Source organism: Nothobranchius furzeri, chromosome 11 (genome assembly GCF_043380555.1).
Source record: "Nothobranchius furzeri strain GRZ-AD chromosome 11, NfurGRZ-RIMD1, whole genome shotgun sequence".
NCBI lineage: Eukaryota > Metazoa > Chordata > Actinopteri > Cyprinodontiformes > Nothobranchiidae > Nothobranchius > Nothobranchius furzeri.
In genome coordinates this window covers 33,793,001-33,813,573 of record NC_091751.1, presented here as the reverse complement: position 1 = coordinate 33,813,573, position 20,573 = coordinate 33,793,001, and the positions used below count along the sequence as shown (strand labels likewise).

At 47.2% G+C, this 20,573-nt stretch overlaps 2 protein-coding genes across 3 annotated transcripts; both read right to left on the bottom strand.

The window, feature by feature from the left end:
• Positions 1–482: 482 nt before the first annotated feature.
• cdyl (chromodomain protein, Y-like) lies at positions 483–12,593 on the bottom strand. Its single transcript, XM_015956470.3, has 7 exons — positions 12,409–12,593; positions 11,204–11,930; positions 1,727–1,980; positions 1,403–1,575; positions 1,120–1,330; positions 906–1,049; positions 483–828 (listed from the first exon to the last, which is right to left on the bottom strand). The coding sequence occupies exons 1-7, from the start codon at positions 12,430–12,432 to the stop codon at positions 670–672; spliced, it is 1,692 nt and encodes a 563-aa protein (XP_015811956.3). The 5' UTR covers positions 12,433–12,593; the 3' UTR covers positions 483–669.
• Positions 12,594–14,465: 1,872 nt separating this feature from the next.
• LOC107383720 (protein disulfide-isomerase tmx3a) lies at positions 14,466–20,229 on the bottom strand. 2 transcript variants are annotated; one of them, XM_054743965.2, is made up of 16 exons: positions 20,130–20,229; positions 19,880–19,937; positions 19,202–19,244; positions 18,616–18,739; positions 18,498–18,543; positions 18,247–18,327; positions 17,462–17,561; positions 17,321–17,398; positions 17,181–17,247; positions 16,521–16,619; positions 15,554–15,611; positions 15,429–15,482; positions 15,246–15,302; positions 15,051–15,180; positions 14,905–14,973; positions 14,466–14,829 (listed from the first exon to the last, which is right to left on the bottom strand). In XM_054743965.2, exons 1-16 carry the CDS (start codon positions 20,161–20,163, stop codon positions 14,644–14,646), a joined length of 1,284 nt encoding a protein of 427 aa, XP_054599940.1. In that variant the 5' UTR covers positions 20,164–20,229; the 3' UTR covers positions 14,466–14,643. The 2 variants fall into 2 exon arrangements, with proteins under 2 accessions (XP_054599940.1, XP_054599939.1); XM_054743964.2 differs by having other exon boundaries at positions 17,321–17,561.
• Between the last annotated feature and the right edge of the window lie 344 nt (positions 20,230–20,573).

The following is a 20,573-nucleotide window of genomic DNA, read 5'->3' as shown; positions in this document are numbered from 1 at the left end:
GGTAATGTGGTTCACGTGGAAGTGTGGTGTTACCGTGGTAATGTGGTTCACGTGGAAGTGTGGTGTTACCTTGGTAACGTGGCTCGTGGACATGTGGTGTTACCTTGGTAACGTGGCTCATGTGTGATTAGTGAATAAAACAGTCGTTTTTTTTCCAGAACAGGGAAAAGTTCTGTTGGACTTTATTCTCTATTACATGTAGAAGTTCTGCTGTCAGAACGGCTCTGCTCCATCTGAGCAGAACTTCTTTAGACTGCTCAGCACAGCAACAAATCAGCTGAACGGACTGGTACCGGCAGAACCAAGCCACACCTGCTGCCAGGAGACCAGCACTGCAGTACAGAGTCACATGATCTCAACCTAAGGAAGATACCCTTACCCAGAATTCATCACTGCTAGAGCATGACTCTCCTCTGGACCAGCAGCGACCCGAGGCCCGGTTTAGCCATCAACCTGAAGCACTTGGAGAACTTGACCCAAGCAGCAACGGCCCAGCAAGACAACATGAACCTGCATGTTCTGTAGAGAACCAGGATGGAAAGGTGGAACTCAAGTCTGCTGTGGGGCCTGAGGAACCCGGGATGTGTCTATATCCTGAATAACAATAAATAACCGAGTGAGACGAGACATGTCCACGTCCTGAAACGGAAAACAGGACTGGTCCTGGTTCTAGAAGAGATCGGCTCTTCTCTGCAGATGCTGCAGGATGGAGTCGGTTCCCTGTGAGGATCCCCACACTCTCTTCAGAGCTTCACACTCACGCTCATTGGCTTGCTCCAGGGCACTACGGCTGGCACTCCTCATCAGGCCTTTGGATTCCTGTAGGACCTGCAGAACCAGAATCAGCTTAGTGTGTGTGTGTGTGTGTGTGTGTGTGGGGGGGGGGGGGGGGGGGGGAGACAAACCTGCGTGTTGACAGCCACCAGCTCTTTGACCCGCAGCATCACTTCCTGTGTGAAGGTTCCGGGCCACAGAACCTGGGACACCAGACCTTTAGAGCACGCCTCCATGGCCGTCAGCTTCCTGCCACCCAGCAGCAGCTCACTGGCCTGGGGAGGGGTCAGAGGTAGAGTAAGGGCGAGGAGAAAAAGTCAGAGGAACAGTGAGGAGGAGACTCACCGCTGCGAGACCCATGACACGAGGGAAGGTGAAGGACGCGCAGGCGTCTGGTGTCTGTCCGTAGGACGTGTACGGCGTCTGGAACCAGGCCTTCTCATTGGCCCACACTACATCACAGAGTGGCAGGAGGGCAGCACCGAGACCGAGCGCCGGCCCGTTCACTGCTGCCACGATGGGCTTCCTGAACTGGATGAAGGTATTTACGAAGGTCCTGAAGATAAGGACAGGATGTGAGACAGGGACAAGGTGAGGAGGACATCACTCAGCATCTCCCTGGAGTCACCTGATGGTTTCAGCCATCCTGATGCTCTCCTTCTTCCTGTCGTCTGTCAGCCGTCTGATGAAGGACAGGAAGTCAAGGCCACAGCAGAAGACACTGCCAACTGCACCGAGCAGAACCAGTTTACTGTCATCAGACGCCGCTGTCGCCATGGCGCTCTGGATCTCCTTCATCACCTGAAATAACCAGTCCAACAGTTCTAAGCACGTTGCGGGTGTGGTCAAGAGGAGGCCATGTACCCTGAATTGGCTGATAGATTTTTGTGGGTGTGGTCTAAGTGAATCTACTCACCCTCTGACCACCATGGCATTGTGGTTGTGGCCTTACCTCAGGATTGAGCGTGTTGTTCTCAGAGCTCTTGGTGGACAACAGGATATGAGTGAAGCCATCCTGCTTCTTCACCACAATGTCACGGTAGCGGTAGGCGCTCTCTGTCTGACGGACGCTGAACCTCAGACGTTTATCGAAGGTGGAGCGTTCCTCCAGGCGCCGCTTCCCCATCACGCTGGTTATCCCGGTAACAGCACTGGAACCAGATGACATCCCACTGGGGGCAAAAGCCTCTGTAGGTCCAGCATGTCCTGGAGAGAAAGACTTTGTCATTTCTTACTGACTCATTAACTAGCTACATAAACAAAAGTAGTAGAAACCAGATGAGTCCTTTTATTTGACACTTAACCAATAAAGGCTTCAAATCTCTAAAACGGAATGTCAGGCCAAAGGTGCTGCTGAGACTGGGATTCAAACCGGTGTCATACAGGTAGGTGCACCATACACTAAAGCCTGGTTTATGCTTCTCCGTCAGCTCCGCAATGGACAGACACGCACAGATTGACGGAAGCATTTTGCTCTTTTACTTCTCCGTCTCCTGGAGAGTGTTGCAAAGCAATTGCCCGGCAGGACAGCAGAGGGCGTAGCGCTGTTCTGTGGTATCCTGTCATGTATCGGTCCAAGATAGTGTGTTTGTATTGTGTTTTTTGTGTATATAAGACACTTTTAACATGGACATATTTGTCTCTCATTCTCCCACCGCTTCATGCGCTCCCCACCTCTAAACCCACGTTTCCTGTCATTTCCGTCCACAAATAAAATGCTTGCTGCACATCTTTTCACTCCTCCAGTCACGGGAAGATGAAACGTTCATATTTTTAGAGTTTTTTCGCGAGGTATTCTTCAAGCTTCTCCGTGTCTGCCGCTAGTTATCCTCGGCTCTCTTTGCAATGGCGGCGCTGTAAACAACAGCTGCGTCCTGACCAATCACAAGCTTGCGTAATCCGTCTCGTTCGACAGATGTTTAAAAAAGTGGGCTCGACTCCGTACGTACTTGCGTGCCTGCCGGAGCCCTACGCAAGGACGTTGCGTGTCTCCGCACTGACGCAGGCGGAGAAGCATAAACCAGGCTTTACCCACCACACCTGTCCCAACACACCTATCCCGAGCTGGCCATTACGCGTGTCTGTGGACAGGACTCTTGTGTTTTGTCCCAACGCAGAAGTAATCAGTCAGAATCTCCACTCTAGTGCGAGTGGAGGACTAGAGCAGACATCTGTGACCTGAAGGTCGTGTTCTTATCTGCAGCATGAAACCAACTGCTCTAGGCCTGCAGCCAGGAGGAAGTGGCTGTTAGTGACCTACTTCCTGGGGAGGCGGGCTCCAGATCAGAGACGAGCTTCAGAGGGAAGAGAGGCCTGATGATGAACTTACCCGGCTTTCCACCGGCCACAGAAACGTGGAGAAATGTAAAAGCTGCGTTTTCCCTGCAAGCTCATTCCCAACCGGAAACGATTCTGATGTGAAGCAGGAGCGAAAGCGTTCCACACAGCTGATCCCGTGAGGTCAAAACATAATGGGAGAACTGCAACACTGCGCGTTATTTCATACATCCACACAATAAAACGCTCGGAGAAAGACGACTGCATGTCTCCAAAAAGGCCTCTTCCGTTTGCACCGGCTACGGGGTTTCACAGGAATGAACGTACTGGATGTTACTTTTATTTTGAAAGTTTCCAGATGTTTTACGCTGCTTTTGTGTTTGACTTCCTGTCTGGCTCGATCTGAACTGTGGAGTTTGCCGTGTTTGAAAGCACAGCGTGTAAAATATAGACTTGAAACGTAACAATGGCATACATTCCTTCTGGGACATGTCCACAAAGCCACCTGTGGCTGCTGGTGAAGGAACCCACTCACTTCATTGGCTACTAGTTACCGTGTAGTACGTTTCTCATCCGGTGGAAAGAAGGGGTTAGTTTCCATCCTCCTGTCTGCACGTCCTCACCTCAGAGTCTGAGAACTTGTGGCTGAGACAGCAGTTACAGCTTAACCTGGTAAGCGCTTTTCATGCAAATGCAGCTCAAAGCGCTTTACAATATTAAAAACAACCAGACAGCAGTCGGTTTCCCACCCCTCCCACACAGATTCACAAAAGAGATCCCCTTTGTTTCTCCCTCCTCCCACCCTCAAAATAAATGAGCTTGTTTGACTAAAACTATGAAAGAAACTTAAGAGGTAAGAATTTAAATCCATCCCATAAACATGAATTTAAAGTTTGGACACGCCCCATACAGAGCTCCGTTATGGGGCGGGGCCTACGGTTGTCTCCACATGCTATTGGACAACGTGACATACTCTCAGCAACAGATGTCAGTCAACGAGGCAGCCCGCCATACTTGATCAAAGAAGACTCAAGTACATCCATCCCTCTTCTGAATGAAGGACTAAGTACCTCTACCTGCTGTGGACAAAGAAAAGCTCATGGGTGTTTCCCAAAGGCCAGGCGCCTGACGCCGTGAGGACACTGTCCTTCCTTTGTCAAAGAAAACGGTTAACGGTAAACAGACTTACCTCACAAGAGCCGTGATCATGTCACTCGTAAGGCCAAGTTATATTTAATGTGTATACGTTTCAATATAAATGTGTTATAATTGTGTTTATATTGGTTATAGGGCTGAAACGATTCCTCGAGTACCTCGAATAATTCGAGTACAAAAAATCCTCGAGTCAAATTCTCTGCCTCGAGGATTCGTTTAATTCATATTTAATTAATTCATGGCTTTGCAGTCGCCCGTGGTCATGTTTCACCCGGACTGAAATAAGTGACGCACATGCCCACTGGACTGAATCGCACACGCGAGTAGGGAATGTAACTTAACTTTCTCTTAAGCTATGGCGGACAACGTGGACCCCGGTGGAGTGCGAAAAAGACAGAAAATGTCAAGATGTGGGACCATTTTTCACGTCGTAAGGTGGAAATTGTAGTCCAGTGAAAATACTGTAAAATGGATTTAGCCTACCACAACACCACATCCTCCGTGCTGCAGCAGCTGTAAATGTCACTTCTGCAAGCGAACTCGGAGCCTCTACAAGATAATGCTTTTTAGCCTGTATTTCTATATATTCTGCGGACACTGTGCGACTTTTTCGTTTGTAGCACTCAAGTTTCAGCTCACACCGTACGTCTGGTAGAAACACGTCGGACTTAAAATGTGCTAAAAAACAGCATTTTTACACAAAACGTCGGACTTTTACTGTGTTGTTATTGATATTTGTTGTCCCTCGTGATTGCTGCAGGAGGACTGGTATTTATGAGAGGAAAACGAAAGAAAGTAAATAAATGTTTTGTGATCAGTATAATTTGACAAAACCACGGCAAACATGCTTTTTCGACAATCCTTGTTATTGTGTGAGAAAAAAAGTGTTGAAATTAAAACGGACGTGTGTTAATAGGGAAACAGCCGGCGAGCTGTTTGCGCATGCGCCGTGAGCAGTTCTGGTTCTGTTTGGGCCGCAGCCGCCCGCAGCGCTACGTCAACAGTTATCCTCTGGCTTGCAGGCTAGCAGATTCTCGCACGAGGGGAAAATCGGCTCAGGTTGTGTACTTATTTTTTGCACAGGCATTTGTTTACTGTGAAGTAAAGTTGAAGTGCTGAAGTTTTGCAAACTAATTTTGAAAAAAACTTGAAGAATAACTGGCAACTGCTTGCTCATTTTAAGAGGTCTTTCATAATTATAACATGCTATTTGATATAATGGTTTACAAACACAAAAGGGTAATTTATTAGAGTACTCGATTAATCGAAAAAAATATTCGATAGAGTACTCGATTACAAAAATATTCGATAGCTGCAGCCCTAATTGGTTAAATTAAATATGTTAGCGAGTTAGTACCTAACCCGCCATAGATAACTACTTTGGATATAACAACAACTGCTACAACTAGTTGACTAACTTACATTTATTTTTTCCCCAAAGTAGCTGCTGGCTCCTGATCCGCCATCCTCCTGAAAGTACTGCGTTGTATTCTGGGAAATTTTTGACAGAGAGAGGACAACAAGATACCTCCCACGTATCCCTGGTCAGCTAGCAGCTAGACAGCTAAAAAATGAAGGACAGACGCCTCTGTAGCACACGAACATTGGAACCGATTGGACCGCACCTCGGCGGTTCCTAATGACGTAGCTCCTAAGCAACTGGGGTGAAACCAAGACATCAAGGCAAGGTTCCTTGACATTGGGAAATAACCCCAAGTCTAAAAATTCCAACGTTGATGCCAAAGCTGTTTCTAATGAGCAATCGCCTTCGTCTTTGTTGTTTTGTCGCTTAGTGGCAGTAACATACCACTAAAGCAATAGAGCGCAGTGATTGGCCCAACACAATATTGACTGGACCAAGGTTTTAGAGATCAAGCGGACGTTGGACTATGTCAACCCGATTTTGGCTGCTACTTTGGTTGTCCGTGGTTTCTAGAATTTAAACTTCTTGACTGGTCTTCAAGGCTCTGAATGGATTGGCGCTGCCATACCTGGCAGAACCTATTACGGCAACATGCCCCGACTCGGACACCTGGTTCTGAGAATCTTCTGCTACTTTGGGTCCCTAGATCACACCTGATCAAGAGGGGATAGAGCCTTTTCAGGGGCTGGCCTGAAGCTTTGGAACAAGCTTCCTCTGTCCATAAGAGCTTCTACTTCTGTGGCCTTTTCAGAGTTTTTTGAGTGTAGTTCAGATGGCGCTCGCGCGGGTGGACGCAGCGAGCTGCTCATCCTCTTTACGCAATGGAACCTTGCGTTTTATTGGCTTTGATGTATTTTTGTTGTCTCTGATGCTTTTTTTTAATGGTGTGGCTTCTCTGGTGACATGATCGAGCTGTGCTGCTGAGGCTTTGTCCTCCTATTGATGTAGCGGGTGCTGTGCACTGGGAACCTCACGGATGGCGTTGTTGTTTGGACTGCCCGTGTGCTCTCTCCCCCCAAGCCGTGATGTGTCGACCCTCTGTCCGCCCCAGCTCGAGAAGGAAGCATCGGAGAATACTGAGAAAGCAAGGTAGCCGGCGTGTGAGACGTCGGGCTGGACTTCCTGGATCCCTGAAGAAGCAACTGGTCTGATTCGGCCCAGCTAGTGACCCGGTGGTTCCGAGACCTCTGATGGTTTCCTCTGCGCCCTGCCTTGTGAACTTGGCCGGCTTTGAGGGTGAGCTGGCACCACACCACAACCAGTCGGCTCGAGGACCTCGCCAGAGTGGGGTTTGCTGGGAGAATCTACGCTCGGTTACGGGCTCAGAGTTGGAGGAGACGGTGCCCGTGCGCGATCCCGGTGCTGCGGCCCCGCAGCAGACCCGGTTTGGTCTGGTCAATGCCAGTTCTGTGCTGAACAAAACTTTTATTCTTCAGGATTTTTTTATTCAACATGACTTGAGTTTTCTGTGCATCTGTGAGTCATGGATCCCGTTTGGTGACTCAAGCGCCCTGCTGGAGCTGGTACCACCTGGCTGCTCCTGCTTTAATATCCCCAGATCACGGAGCAGAGGTGGAGGGCTGGTTGTCGTTTTAAAATCCAGCTTTCCTTGTAAACAGCTTACACCCACCATGTCATTTTCTTCTTTTGAACTGCGCCTATTTGAACTGTGCATACCCCACCCCGCCTGCTCGTTGTGCTGATTTATCACCCTCCAAAGACTGACTCTAACTTCCTTAATGATTTCTGTGATCTTTTTGCAGACTGCATCCTAAAATATGACTATGTCCTATTTTTTGGTGATTTTAACATCCATATCTGCTGTCCTGACAATGTGCTCGCTAAAGGTTTTTTGAATTTGCTAGATGCATTCAATCTAACTCAATGGGTATCATCCCCAACTCATGCCAGAGGTCACACCCTGGACCTGGTTCTCTCTTTCGGTCTCCCTGTCATGAAGCTTGTGACTTTGCCTCCTGTGTTCTCTGACCACTCTCCAATACTCTGTGATGTTACGTTGCTATGTCCTGTCCCTGTGTGTGAAGCTCCAGCTACTAGGTTCAGAGCCCTGGATGCAGAAACTGTTGCAAAGTTTGTGGACTGTATGTCTGTAAGGTTAGAGACCTTTAACCCAGATCCGTCTAACATTGATCACTATTCACAACACTTTGATTTACTTTGTAATCAGGTCCTGGACGTGGTTGCCCCTCTCAAGCTTTGCAAGTCTAGGCCTAGGAGGGAGCCTTGGCTCTCTGATGTCACACGGGCTTGTAGGCGGGCGTGTAGATCCTCTGAGAGAAAGTGGAAAATGGATGGCCTACAAGTCTTGCGTGAGTTGTTCAGAGCATCTCTTGTTGCTTATCAGGATGCTGTGAGAGTTGCTAGAACTGCCTATTTTGCAGACATCATCGAAAAAAACTCCAAGAATCCCAAGATTCTCTACAAAACACTGAACTCTGTTCTGGTGTATCAGGAGCCTAGCTTCATGTCCACTACAGCTGCTGGAAACACTGAAGATTTTCACAAATTCTTTGTTCATAAAGTATCAGGCATTAGAGCAGGTATTTCTGGTAACTATTGACCCTGTTCCAGTTCCTCCATCACCACCCACCCTGAGCTCCCTCAATACTGTTTCTTATTCTGAGCTGAGTAAGCTTGTTACAAGGCAGAAGCCATCTGGCTCTCCACTTGAGGTTCTGCCGCCTCGTCTCTGGAAGGCTGCCTTTACGTGTCTTGGCCCATTACTTGGTCAGATTATCAATGGGAGCCTCAGCACAGGTGTGGTCCCAGCTGCTTTGAAAGCAGCAGTTGTTCGGCCAACCCTGAAGAAACCTGGTGCTGATGTCTCTGTGATAGAAAATTACAGGCCTATCTCTACCCTGCCTTTTACACCAAAACTGCTTGAGAAAGTTGTTTATCAGCAGCTGGTCTCACATTTAGCTGACTCTGATTTGTCTGAGGTTTTCCAATCAGGGTTCAGGTCTGGCCATAGCACAGAGTCAGCTCTACTGAGGGTCTTAAATGACATCTATCACTAGATCAGGGTACATCTGTGATGCTTCTGTTGTTAGATCTGACGGCAGCCTTTGACATGGTTGACCACGAGATTCTGCTTGATCGCTTGGAACAATGGGTTGGGATCAAAGAGTCTGCTCTGGATTGGTTTAGATCGTATCTCCACAACAGGACATTCTGTGTTAAACTGGGTGATGTTTTTTCTTCTTGGGCTGGGGGTCCCTCGGGGATCGATCCTTGGTCCTCTTTTGTTTGCAATTTATCTGCTTCCTCTGGGGTCAATCTTTCGTAAACATGGCCTAGTGTTCCATCTCTATGCTGACGATCGCCAGATTTACTCTCCATTGTGTCAGGAGAAAGGTCTCTCTATCAAGTCCTTTGTGTCCTGTCTTAACGAGGTAAAGTCTTGGCTAATGACCAACTATCTGCATCTGAATGAGGGAAAGACAGAGCTCATTATTTTTCACCCAAACAGCAGGGCTGTGGGTCGTTATGTTGATCTTGGCCCTCTTTCTCCCTACTCAAAACCAATTGTCACCAATCTGGGGGTGAAAATTGACGCTGGACTGAGGCCCTGTCCATACGTAGCCGGGGATCTGCCAAAACGTAGATATTTTCCTACGTTTTGGCCTGTCATCCACACGAAAACGGGAGTTTTTTCACACGAAAACGGATCTTTTCAAAAACTCCGGCCAAAGTGAAGATCTGCGTTTTCTCCGTTTTGGGTGTCTGCGTGTGGACGGACAAAACCGGAGTTTTAAGGTCCGCAACGTCACTTTCCGCGACAAAAAAATGCTGACATCACGTGTGCGACCTGTGTTTACACTAGCCGGCATCATGGAAGCCTTCAGAGCTGCGCTCTGTCACTACCCGATCCATCAATTGTCCAAGCGCTTTTTGCTTGTTTGTTTTTGCAAGCGGAATTACTGCTCCTTGCGGAAGACCACAGACGAAGGACGAGGTTAAGAACGGGGAAAGTTCTGCCGCCTACAGGTCTGGCATGTCCTTAACAACGTGTGGACAGAGTTTGTTTTTAAAACGCGGTGGTGTGGATGCAAGTTTTTGGAGGGGCGGATATTCGTTTTTAAAAAACCCCGGCTACGTGTGGACTAGGCCTTAAATTTGATGCTCACATCAGCTCTGTGATCCGGTCCAGTTTCTTTCATCTGAGACGCCTTGCAAAAATCAAGCCTATGCTGTCGAGAGCCCACCTGGAGCGGGTACTCCATGCTTTTGTAATTTCTAGGCTTGATTACTGCAACTCTCTATGCAGGGTTGTGTCAGTCATCACTGCGTCGCCTACAGGTTGTGCAGAACAGGGCAGCCAGGTTCCTGACTGGGACCAGGAAACGGGACCACATCAGTCCGGTTCTGACCTCCCTGCACTGGCTTCCGGTCTGTTATCATTCACACTTTAAACTCCTCGTCTTTGTTTACAATTACTTCCAGGGTGGTGCTCCCCCCTATCTAGCCACACTCCTGAACAGACATTCCCCATCACGCGCTCCTCTGACCAAGGCCTGCACGCTGTCCCTCGTTCTAGGTGTCATACTCGTGGGGACCGGGCTTTCTCAGTCCTAGCACCGTCACTCTGGAACCATTTGCCACCCTCAGTTAGGCTGCCCCCATCTCTGCCAGTCATTAAGAGTCGCCTAAAAACCCACCTCCTCCGCTTGGCGTTCCCTGAACGTGTTTGAATTTGGCCCACTTTTTTTTTAATTTTATTTCCCTGTTTTCATTGGTCTCTCTATCCCTTGTTTTACCCATTAGTTTCTACTTTGATGTTTTACCTTTTTTGCAGTATTTGAATTGCTTTTATTTTCGATTTATTCATCACGTTTCACATTTCTCATATGTACCATGTTCAGCGCCTTGGGCATCCCGACAGGGTCGCGGAAGGCGCTTTATAAATAAAGCTTTGATTGATTGATTTTTTAAAACGAGGTAAAGACCTACTTCTCTCATTGTTAGTTTTTATACTAAGTTATGCTACTGTTCTTATTGTGTCTGTAAAGTGCTTTGATGCCATGTTTCATGTCTGTAAGGCACTATAGACCTAGCCTAGTGAACTAGACCAAAAGAATTTGGTCTAGGCATGCGCCATTGGAACCTCAGCAGCTCCTACCAGGACTCTGGCTAGCCAATCACAGCTCTCTAGAGGGGTTTCAAACACATAAAGAGCTGTGATTGGTCCATAATGGTGGGCCAATCATAGTGCTCTATCTGCTTAGTGAACAAATCACAGAGCTTTATCCGCTTTGTGGGCCAATCAGGGCACTCTATATGCCTGGTGGGTGGGATGATGCAACAGAGTGAAACAAGAGTATGTCACATTCATTGTCCAGTGGAATGTGGAGATCATTTGAAAGACAACGGTAGAACCCGCCCCACAACCAAGAGCAGTCAATGGAGCATGGCCAGACTAAATAATACATTTATTTAGTCTGGCTTGTCAGGCTACTATAGACCAACACGCAGAGCAAAACCAGCTGCTTAACCAGCTGGTGAACTCATTAACTGATTACCTGACAGGTGAACAGATTAACCAGCAGTTCTTACCTGCGGTCTGTCTGGACCATTCTGAACCACTGAGGGGGTGCGTAGCCAGGTTGATAGGGGCCCTTGTGGGTGGGGGTAGTGGGTTCAGGTTCCGGGGTCTGGTCCCCATTCGGGCCCTTTCCTCTCCAGGGCCCAACTGAACTCCTGCAGGTTTTTCCAGCAGGGCGACTTCAGGTGGAACCAGGTGAGCCTCTTGAGCTCCAGCCTCGCTGGGGGATTCCTCCGAGTCTAGTCGCGAGTTCATGGGACTCTTTGGAACCAGGATCTTGATCCCACTCTTAGAAAGATCCACACTACGGCGGGCCGGGCCAGCTGGAGTCACCGGCACCAGGGGGCTGCTGTAGCTGTCAGTGGGTGGGGCCTGTTGTGGACCAACGAAGACAGGGTGGGGAAGTTGATCAGGGCTGAGAGGTGTTCTCACCTGAGCGGGATCTCCAGGGTGTCCTCTGCTAACATCACAGCTTGGGTCACTGCGGGCAGCAAGAGGCGGCGGCCTGCAGGAACGTTTGTGGGAGGAGCTATTGAGATGGCTGCGAGTGGAGCGCAGTAAGGTGCTGCCTTTCTGCCGCTCGGTGAAGAAACGATTGAACTCATCCACATAGGACATGCAGGTGGACAGGTGACTCTCCGGCTCCCAGGTGTCACCTTCTGGGCCATAACCTTTCCACCTCACCAGGTACTCTATCTTCCCCTTCCTGTTCCTCCTCCTGTCCACGATTGTCTCCACCTGTGGACAAAAACCACTGGTTAGCAGGAGGATGCTAACAGTCCAGTCGTAACTTCACCTGTCCACCAGGTATTTGTTGTTGATCTGATTTGAGGAGACACTGAAGGATGATTATCTGCATCCAGAATCATCACAATAACCGGAAGTAGGGGCTGGAAATTATGCCGGAGATAAAGAGAGCCAGCAGCTAACCAACAAAGCATTCATCAGGAGTAACCAGGTTACTACCAGTTGCAGCTGCATGAACTAGTGAACTTCACTTTAGATTACCTGCTACCGCTGCTTTTACTGCTGTGTGGTGCACTTTTTCCTTTTCTTCCGTTTTTTACGCTTTAATCGCATAGAATGTGGTTGGATGACGTTAATCTCCTCTGATTCGCTGTAACTAGTCGCGCAGCTGCTTACTAGCCACTTAACTTATCTTGCCTACAAACTTCACAAACTTCACGGTTAGCATGTTAGCATTAGCCCGTATTACCTCGTAGAATTCCTCTGTAGCCATGGAGACTGTGCGCGTGCACGAGCAGCTTCCAGATGCTTCTTCAGCGGAACCGCAGCATGAGAGAAAGTTACGTGTCGGTTCGGAGTGGTCAGCAGACGGTGGACCGATACAGTTGGGTCACTTCTTTTCTTCAGCATTAGCCGTTAGCGTTACCATCCCGGAAACGCGCGCTCTGATGCCAGGCCTTCAAAATAAAAGTCTGTTTTAACGTGTCATTTTATAATATGTTGAGGTAGCTATATTCATCAGCTCAGCAGTACACTGGAAAAACGAGTTAAACAGAGAGGCAGCAGCAGCATAGTTACACAAAAGGGCGTGTGGTAGACACCTGAAATGGTTTTCCAGCAGTCTTGAAGGACTACCTCTAGAAGCTCATCAAGAGTGTGTAATGCAGTAATCAGAGCAAAGGGTTGCTATTCAGAAAAAAATAGAATATAAAACATTTTTTCAGTTATTTCACCTGTGTTGGTTAAGTACGTAACTCCTCGTGTTCATTCACAGTTCTGATACCTTCAGTGAGAATCTCCCAATGTTCATGGTCATGAAGATAGACAACACTTTGAATGTGAAGGTGTGTCCACACTTTTGGCCTGTAGTGTATGTTTCCAAGATAAAGTGGCACACCCTAACTACTCATCAGTTGTGCTACGACCTTGCCTATATGCAACTTGGATCGAGGCTGGGTGCCTCCTCTTCCTTTAAGTATTCAATCATATTTTTTTGCAGATACGTCATAGCGATGCAGGTTAGTGCCACTGGTCTAAAGTCTTGTTCTGAATTGGTGCAGCTCGCTTTAGCAATTGGAATAACAATAGATTTCTTCCACAGTGTTGGAATGGTACATTTTGTGGACTTTGATAGTGGTCCATGCTTCTGACAGTTCGGTTGTGCCGTTCTTTACATGGATGATGTTAACACATCAGGCCCTGCTGCTTTATTTTTGGAACCCTACTAAATACACTTTTAACCTGGTTGTCCTCTATAGTTAAGGTACCTCCAGATGCAGTCCAACAATTCAGATTCAAACCTAATTTGATCACAGTCAGCTACTTTTAGAGTTACGCCTTGTGAAATATTAATTCATATCATCCACGGAACTCTCATTCTGATTCTTGGTGGAGTTCATATTTTTATTGTGTCCCAAAGATGCCTGCTATCATTACCAATGCCTTTCTATGTTCATCATGGCTTCCTTCAATAGAATGTAAAGGGCCTTTGTAGCAGTCATTGATCCAGTTCGACCCGTTTTTATGATGACTTACCTTTTCTGATTTATACAGCTTTGAACTTCTCTGGTTATGTGTGATTTGTTGTTGGCATATACAGAAGTGAATATAATCAGTAATTGGTTCTGTGGCCTTATTCAACCCTGACTTCTGAAAGAAACAACAGTCCATGCAACAAAAGCATCTCCTTAATGTGTCCACACTGTCCTCTGTCCATTGTAATATAGTTAAAGAGCAGCTTCTGGTCAGCAGAGGGCTGAAGGACTGTTGAAACCAGTGTGAAAAGTATGAAAAGCTCTTTAGAGTTGCTTTAAAGTGGAAGAGCCCTAAAACGGCTCTATATGAAAGGTACTGAAACTGTCAAGGAAAAAGCATCTTTATGTGATTTCTGTAGACACATTTGGTACTGGCTACAGAACTATTAGGACATTAAACTGATAACAGGTTTCGTTTAAGACACCTAACCCACCCTTGCCTGCTGGTGGTGGTCGGAGGGACCGGTGGCACCAGTGTCGGGCAGACCCCGCCTCTGTCAGGGCACCCCAGGGCAGCTGTGGCTACATGGTAGCTCATCCCTACCAGCATGTGAATGGGTGGATGACTGATTGTGTTGTGAAGCACCTTGGGGGTTGTAGAATCGCCCAGATGGCGCTCCACAAATACAGACTATAAGGGTGTATGTGTATGTAATAATGTGTGTTTTTAGTTTCCTTTTTGTTCCGTGTTCCAGTCCCTACTGAACAGCAGCTGTCTCCACATACACGTACAGAAACAAATCCGCAGCATTCCCATGAAGATCCAACAGGCTTAAGAGACGTCTAAAGTCTTTATTCATGGACAATGTCTTGATTCACCACATCTACATATCAGAGCACTTTGCTGCAGGTCAAGACCTGAAGCTGACCTGATGCTGTTCTGGATCCAACTCTGGGTCCAGCTCAGATCTGGTCTCAGTAATCGGTCATTGCAGTTCGTCTGGCACTCGTCACTCCTGCTTTTTGTGTGTCAGCTTGTTGCGGCGTGGGGGGGACGGCTCCTGTGGCGTAGTGCCGTCCTGATCTTGGGTCAGGTTGGGGCGATTCTTCATGCAGAGGCAACAGATGATGGCCCCGATGATGAGCGGGAAGCTAAGCAACAAGCAGCCAAGTTCTGGAGCTTCTCTGAACAACGGCTGGATGAACAGAGGGAAGAAACAGTAAAGTGGACAGAAGTAGGATCCAGGAAGTGGGCTGATGATGTCACCTACCGTCAGAGTGATTTTGGTTTCATAGACAAAGCGTTTAACCCGCTGCATGAACCCATTTCCTCCCAGACTCTGAGAACCAGATCGGATCAACAATCAGAAACCTCAAAGTGTTTCTTGATTTTAATAATGAAATCAGTGCAACTTGCCTCCACGCTACCATCCAGAACACCGTTCAAGAAGTCCAGCAGGTGGCGCTCTGTCTTCACGGGGCCCAGTGGCAGGAAGTAACCATCATTGGACAGATTAACCACGATGAGCGATGGCACAGTGAGCTCCCTGAATATATCAGCTGAGTCAGAAGCAGAAGCAGAATGGTCCAAAGGTGAGGCAGACCAACTCACCCCATAATGAGTCCATCGATGTAGCTGCTGCCCTCCATGAACCCGAAGTAGAAGCTCCTGAAGATGACAGAGACGTCAGATCCAAGTCTTTAGTTTCCACAGGAATCAAAAACAACCTGTACACGTGTACTGGGCTTTAGCAAGTCAGAGGACTCCAAAGCACCTTACATTACAAAAGCTCACCTGCTGTAAGCCTCTTTGTGGTTGGAAGCCACTTTCTCTACCAGATTTTTGTACCTGAACAGGCGACAGGAACACGTCACAGGACGTTCAAACTCAATATTTACCATTGGAAAGTGGACTGTTACCTGAGGCTTTCATCACTCAGGTGTCTACCCTCCACCAGAGCCAATAACACAAGTTTGCCTGCAGGAGAGAGGCGGAGTCAGTTCACCTGAACCAATCAGTACCTGTAGCTTCTCCAGCAAGGCCCACTAGAGGCTGCTGTGAATGAACATCGGTTTATCAGGCGTGACTTGTTGGTAAAACCTAACAACTTAGCAGCCATCTAAAGCCTAGTTTATACTTCTCCATCAGTGGGGGTGCAGAAACACGCAACCATCATCAGGGTGACGTGATGGAGACGAACTCTAACCTGGGGGGTCCAATGAAATGAACATTTACAACCCTGACTGAAGGAGAACAAAGCTGTGCAGCAGAAATGGGGAGAGTGACTGAAGAGGTGGAGGAGAACGAGGGATACGTGTCCATGTTAAATTGTCTCTGAAACACATGAACACAATATTAATAGAAATCCCAATAATAAATAAACTTTCATGGATCGGAGTGGTGAGAGAACACCCACCCCCTCAAACAGTGTGAAAGGAAAACATCTGCATGGACACATGTGCGTGTCTCCGCTCCCCCGTTGACAGAGAAGTACCAACTTGGCTGCAGGGAGGTGTCTCAGACACTCGAGACTCGGGTCCAGTTTACAGGAAGATGAAGCTAATAAGCTCAGATGCTGTAGAGCTCCATTCATCTTTTGTATCTTCTTCTATTTTCAGTTGCATCCATCTTGTCCCTAATGGGTTGTTTGTGGGTCCAAGATGAAGGTTGAGTTTGTTTCTAACAGATGTTTACAATCAACTCCTTGTCGACCCAAAAGGCTGCAGTACAATACAACAACATACTTCTGTTTGAATATGAAGATACCACCAATAAAACCCAACAGACATGACAAATGGTTACATTACTACACAAACGATGAGCTAGGTCACCGGGTTGGTGTTGGACAGGCTGTTCCCATGGGTGATGACATCATCCAGCACTTACCTGACTCCCCCATGGCATACAAAGTGTAGCTGTCAATCTGGAGAAAGGTCGGGAAGCGTTCTCTGAGGATCCACGACTTCAGGTCACTGTCATGTTCCACTGAAACACAAAACTTTCTGAGTCGTGATCTCCCACCTGAATGACGTCATCATTTGCAGGTGGCATAAACCCTTGAACTGAGCAGCGTATTCCTGCACTGTGGCTGTTTCAGTCAGAGTCTAACGGTGACATCATGCTACATCCTTCTGGTCTGCCGTGTGGGTCTCTACTGCCTCTATCAACACTCCAAACTTCAACAAAAGCATTTGGTTTCCAGAATTATCTGCCTAAAACAAAACGTTTCATAACATCCCCCTTTGTGATGTCACAATCAGGGAAATTAGAACTCAACCAGCCCCCCTTCCCCGACACACCTGTCGACGTTGAAGGAGCAGCGGCTCTACTCCACGCCCCTTCTGGATATCTGAGCTGCTCACCTCGTAGCAGCCAATCAGAGTGTGGGAGGGCGTGGCCAGCAACCACTTATTTTCTTAAAGTTACAGGGCCCCAAACTGGCTCATTGTGGAAGGTGCTAAAACTGTCTAGAATAAAAGTGCTGAAATGGCTTCAGGTGTGAATAAACATGTTTGGTTTAGACCACAGAGCTCCAGATTGTCTCACCGTTGTAGCTGAAGGACGTCCCATCTTTAAAAACCACCACAGCTGGCAGAGAAGTCAGACCCACACCCTGAAACACACAAACTAAAGTTACAACCTCACACTCCCAACACACTAAACACACACTGATGTGTTTGTGGAACCTTTGGCAGGACGTCTCGACTAGCAGAAAAGAAGTAGGTGTGCACAATGAGTTCCTCTGCTACTGATGTGTAGTTTCCCTGGAAACAGATTAGCTGATTAGCTGAGTGTGTGTTAGAGTGAGTGTGTGTGTGAGTGCGCACCTTCAGCTCTGAGGAAGCTCCTACGTAAACAAACATGACATCATGGCGCCTCATGGCATGTTGGAAGAGTTGTGTGCTGCCCAGAGATCTGACCGGAGGCCTAAAAGTCAACACACACAGGTAGACGATGAGGTCATAGGCAGAGGCTCCTCCCTCTCCGGTCGGCTCATGAGTCCCTGAACGGGCTAAAGGAGCTCTGCCTGAGGCCCTGGATCTCCTGTAACATGCTGCATGTTAAAGGGAAACTAATGACGGGTGTTCCCACCACACCTCTCATGTACTTTGAGATTTATCAGCTTGTAAAAGTCGGTAATGGGACCCTAAGCCACGCCCACCTACTCCCGGACCATGGGGCTAAATTCCGATTCCACTTATGTTCCATGGATTTCACTTACGATGTCCGTGAATTCTAAAGAAGCTTTTTGATACCAAGAAAGCATTTATTTTTGACCGGAAACACACTATTTCAGGTTTGTGTGAAAATAAGTCCAGGACTACAAATGTGCTTCACCAAAGTGACGTCATCGACCCAGACCCGGAGAAACACAGAAGGAAAATGGCTGTCAGTTCACTGAACTTCCAACCCTTCCTTCAGGAGGACAGAACCACCAGCCTGGCCATGTGGTAAGTAGCAGCTACACTAGGGGGAGAAGATACAGTGGTGACCTCATATATGGGAGGTACTGACGTCCATGGTCTGGAAGTAGATGGGCGTGACTTAGGCTCCCTGTTGAGATGATATCACCTCACTACACTGACGTTCAGTGTTTGCGGTCTGACCTCACCCTGAAACTCGGTCAGTAAAGTCCAGGATTCCATCTTTAGTTCTTGGACCAGCGTAGTTGTATTTCACATCATTCTTCAACCTGGAGACAAAACACAACAGCTGTCTACATCTGAGGTCCTCATCAGCCAATCAGCAACCTGGAATCCAGGTGTGTGTAAACAGTACACTATTCTGCTTTTATATGTGCTCCTATCATCTTATCTTTAGAACGTGTTACTTGTGCAGAGTGGGGTTACCATGACGACTCACATCAGGATGGCAGGATAGGATCTGACTCTGAACTCTTTAGCCAAAGCTGCAGGAGAACATTACATAAAATGCTTGCTTATAAACAACATTTGATCATTTTATTTTGGTGAGTACAGACCCGTGCTGATGGTAGCGTCTGATTCGCCGACACGAACTACAGATCCGACACTTCTGAGTTCTGATCCGATCTGATGCCAAATAGGATCCAGTTGTTTACAGAAAGTACACCACGGAGTGTAGAACTACAGACAAGATGGTGCACATGAGTTCAGCACACACACACACACACACACACACACACACACACACACACACACACACATATATGAATACACACATATAGACACATACACACACACACACATATATACACACATACCCTTACACACACACACACACACACACACACACACACACACACACACACACACACACACACACACACACACACACATATATGAATACACACATATAGACACATACACACACACACATATATATACACACATACCCTTACACACACACACACACACACACACACACACACACACACACACACATATATATGAATACACACATATAGACACATACACACACACACATATATACACACATACCCTTACACACACACACACACACACACACACACACACACACACACACACACACACACACACACACACACACACACACACACACACTACCTTGATGATCCAGAGCTCATCAGGATGTTTTGTTTCTATGAAGCTGAAAGCAGACGTCACAAAGATCATCACTGTTTTCATCCTGAGGGCCAAGAGGGAGCCTAACGGTGTGTGTGTGTGTGTGTGTGTGTGTGTGTGTGTGTGTGTGTGTGTGTGTGTGTGTGTGTGTGTGTGTGTGCTACATGCTGGGGACATTTTTTTCAGGTTTAACCTACAACATGGGGACACTGGGCTAAGCCCTAAAAGCTGGTTTTGGAGCTTTGGTGCGAATGAACTAGGGTTGGGGTTCAGCATAATTCAGCCACAAAAATGAATGGAAGTCAATGACAAGTCCCCACAAGTGTAATAATCCAAATGTGTGTGTGTGTGTGTGTGTGTGTGTGTGTGTGTGTGTGTGTGTGTGTGTGTGTGTGTGTACCTTAGGACCATACCTAGGCTCCTTTAGGTTTTGATAATATTGGCACGGATGATTTTAGTTACTTTTAAATGGATCCATGTTTCTGAGCCCTAGAGAACGCTGAGATCAGCTGATCTGAGAAGATCAGCTCCTAGACTCAGATGCTCCAGAGAGCCACTGGCTGTGCTCAGACAGAAAACATTGAACTCATCACCCCAAGTCTCACCTGTGATGCACCTGACCCCGCTGTGTCAGAGAAATACATGAGACGGTCTACTCACGAATCATCAAGCTCTTCCACGAAGGCCGACGCCCACAGCAGCGACGCCCACAACAGCACTGAAGAGAAGAAATGGGGATGTTGAAACTCCAGGTGGTTCCAGAATGTCTCTGTCCTGTTCTGGAGCTTAGAACTTGGATTATTACTTTACACCTGAAACTAGTTTTAATCTGAGAATATGGGCTTGAAGTTCTGGTTCTAAAGGTTCTAATTCAGCATAAATCTAGGGGGAGGGGTATTGGAGGACGCACCTGACAGCAGAACTCGGTTCCTTCTGTACGACATGCTGACTAAAACTGGATTAACCACAGAAAGCTAATCTGACAGATTAACAAACCCATTTCAATCTGCTGAAACTTTATTTATAACTGCTGTTTCTGAACAAGACATAACCAGCAGGGGGCAGCAAACCCACCAAGGTGTTGTTAACCCTAACCAACCCTAACCCATGAAACAAAATCTACCGACGGACCTTTTGGACCTTAAATCAGTGAATGCTCACATCTTTCCATTTTTCACCCAAAATCAAGAAACATTTTTTGATTCTTTTATTTGCTGAATCTGAAATGAAAACAAAGAAAACATATTTTTATAACTTTCACATTAGGCTTGGATCAAAAATACTAAGTAAAAAAAACACACGACAGAATTTGGTCTTAATTTTTAATTCGTCGGTAAACCCTAACCCTAAATAA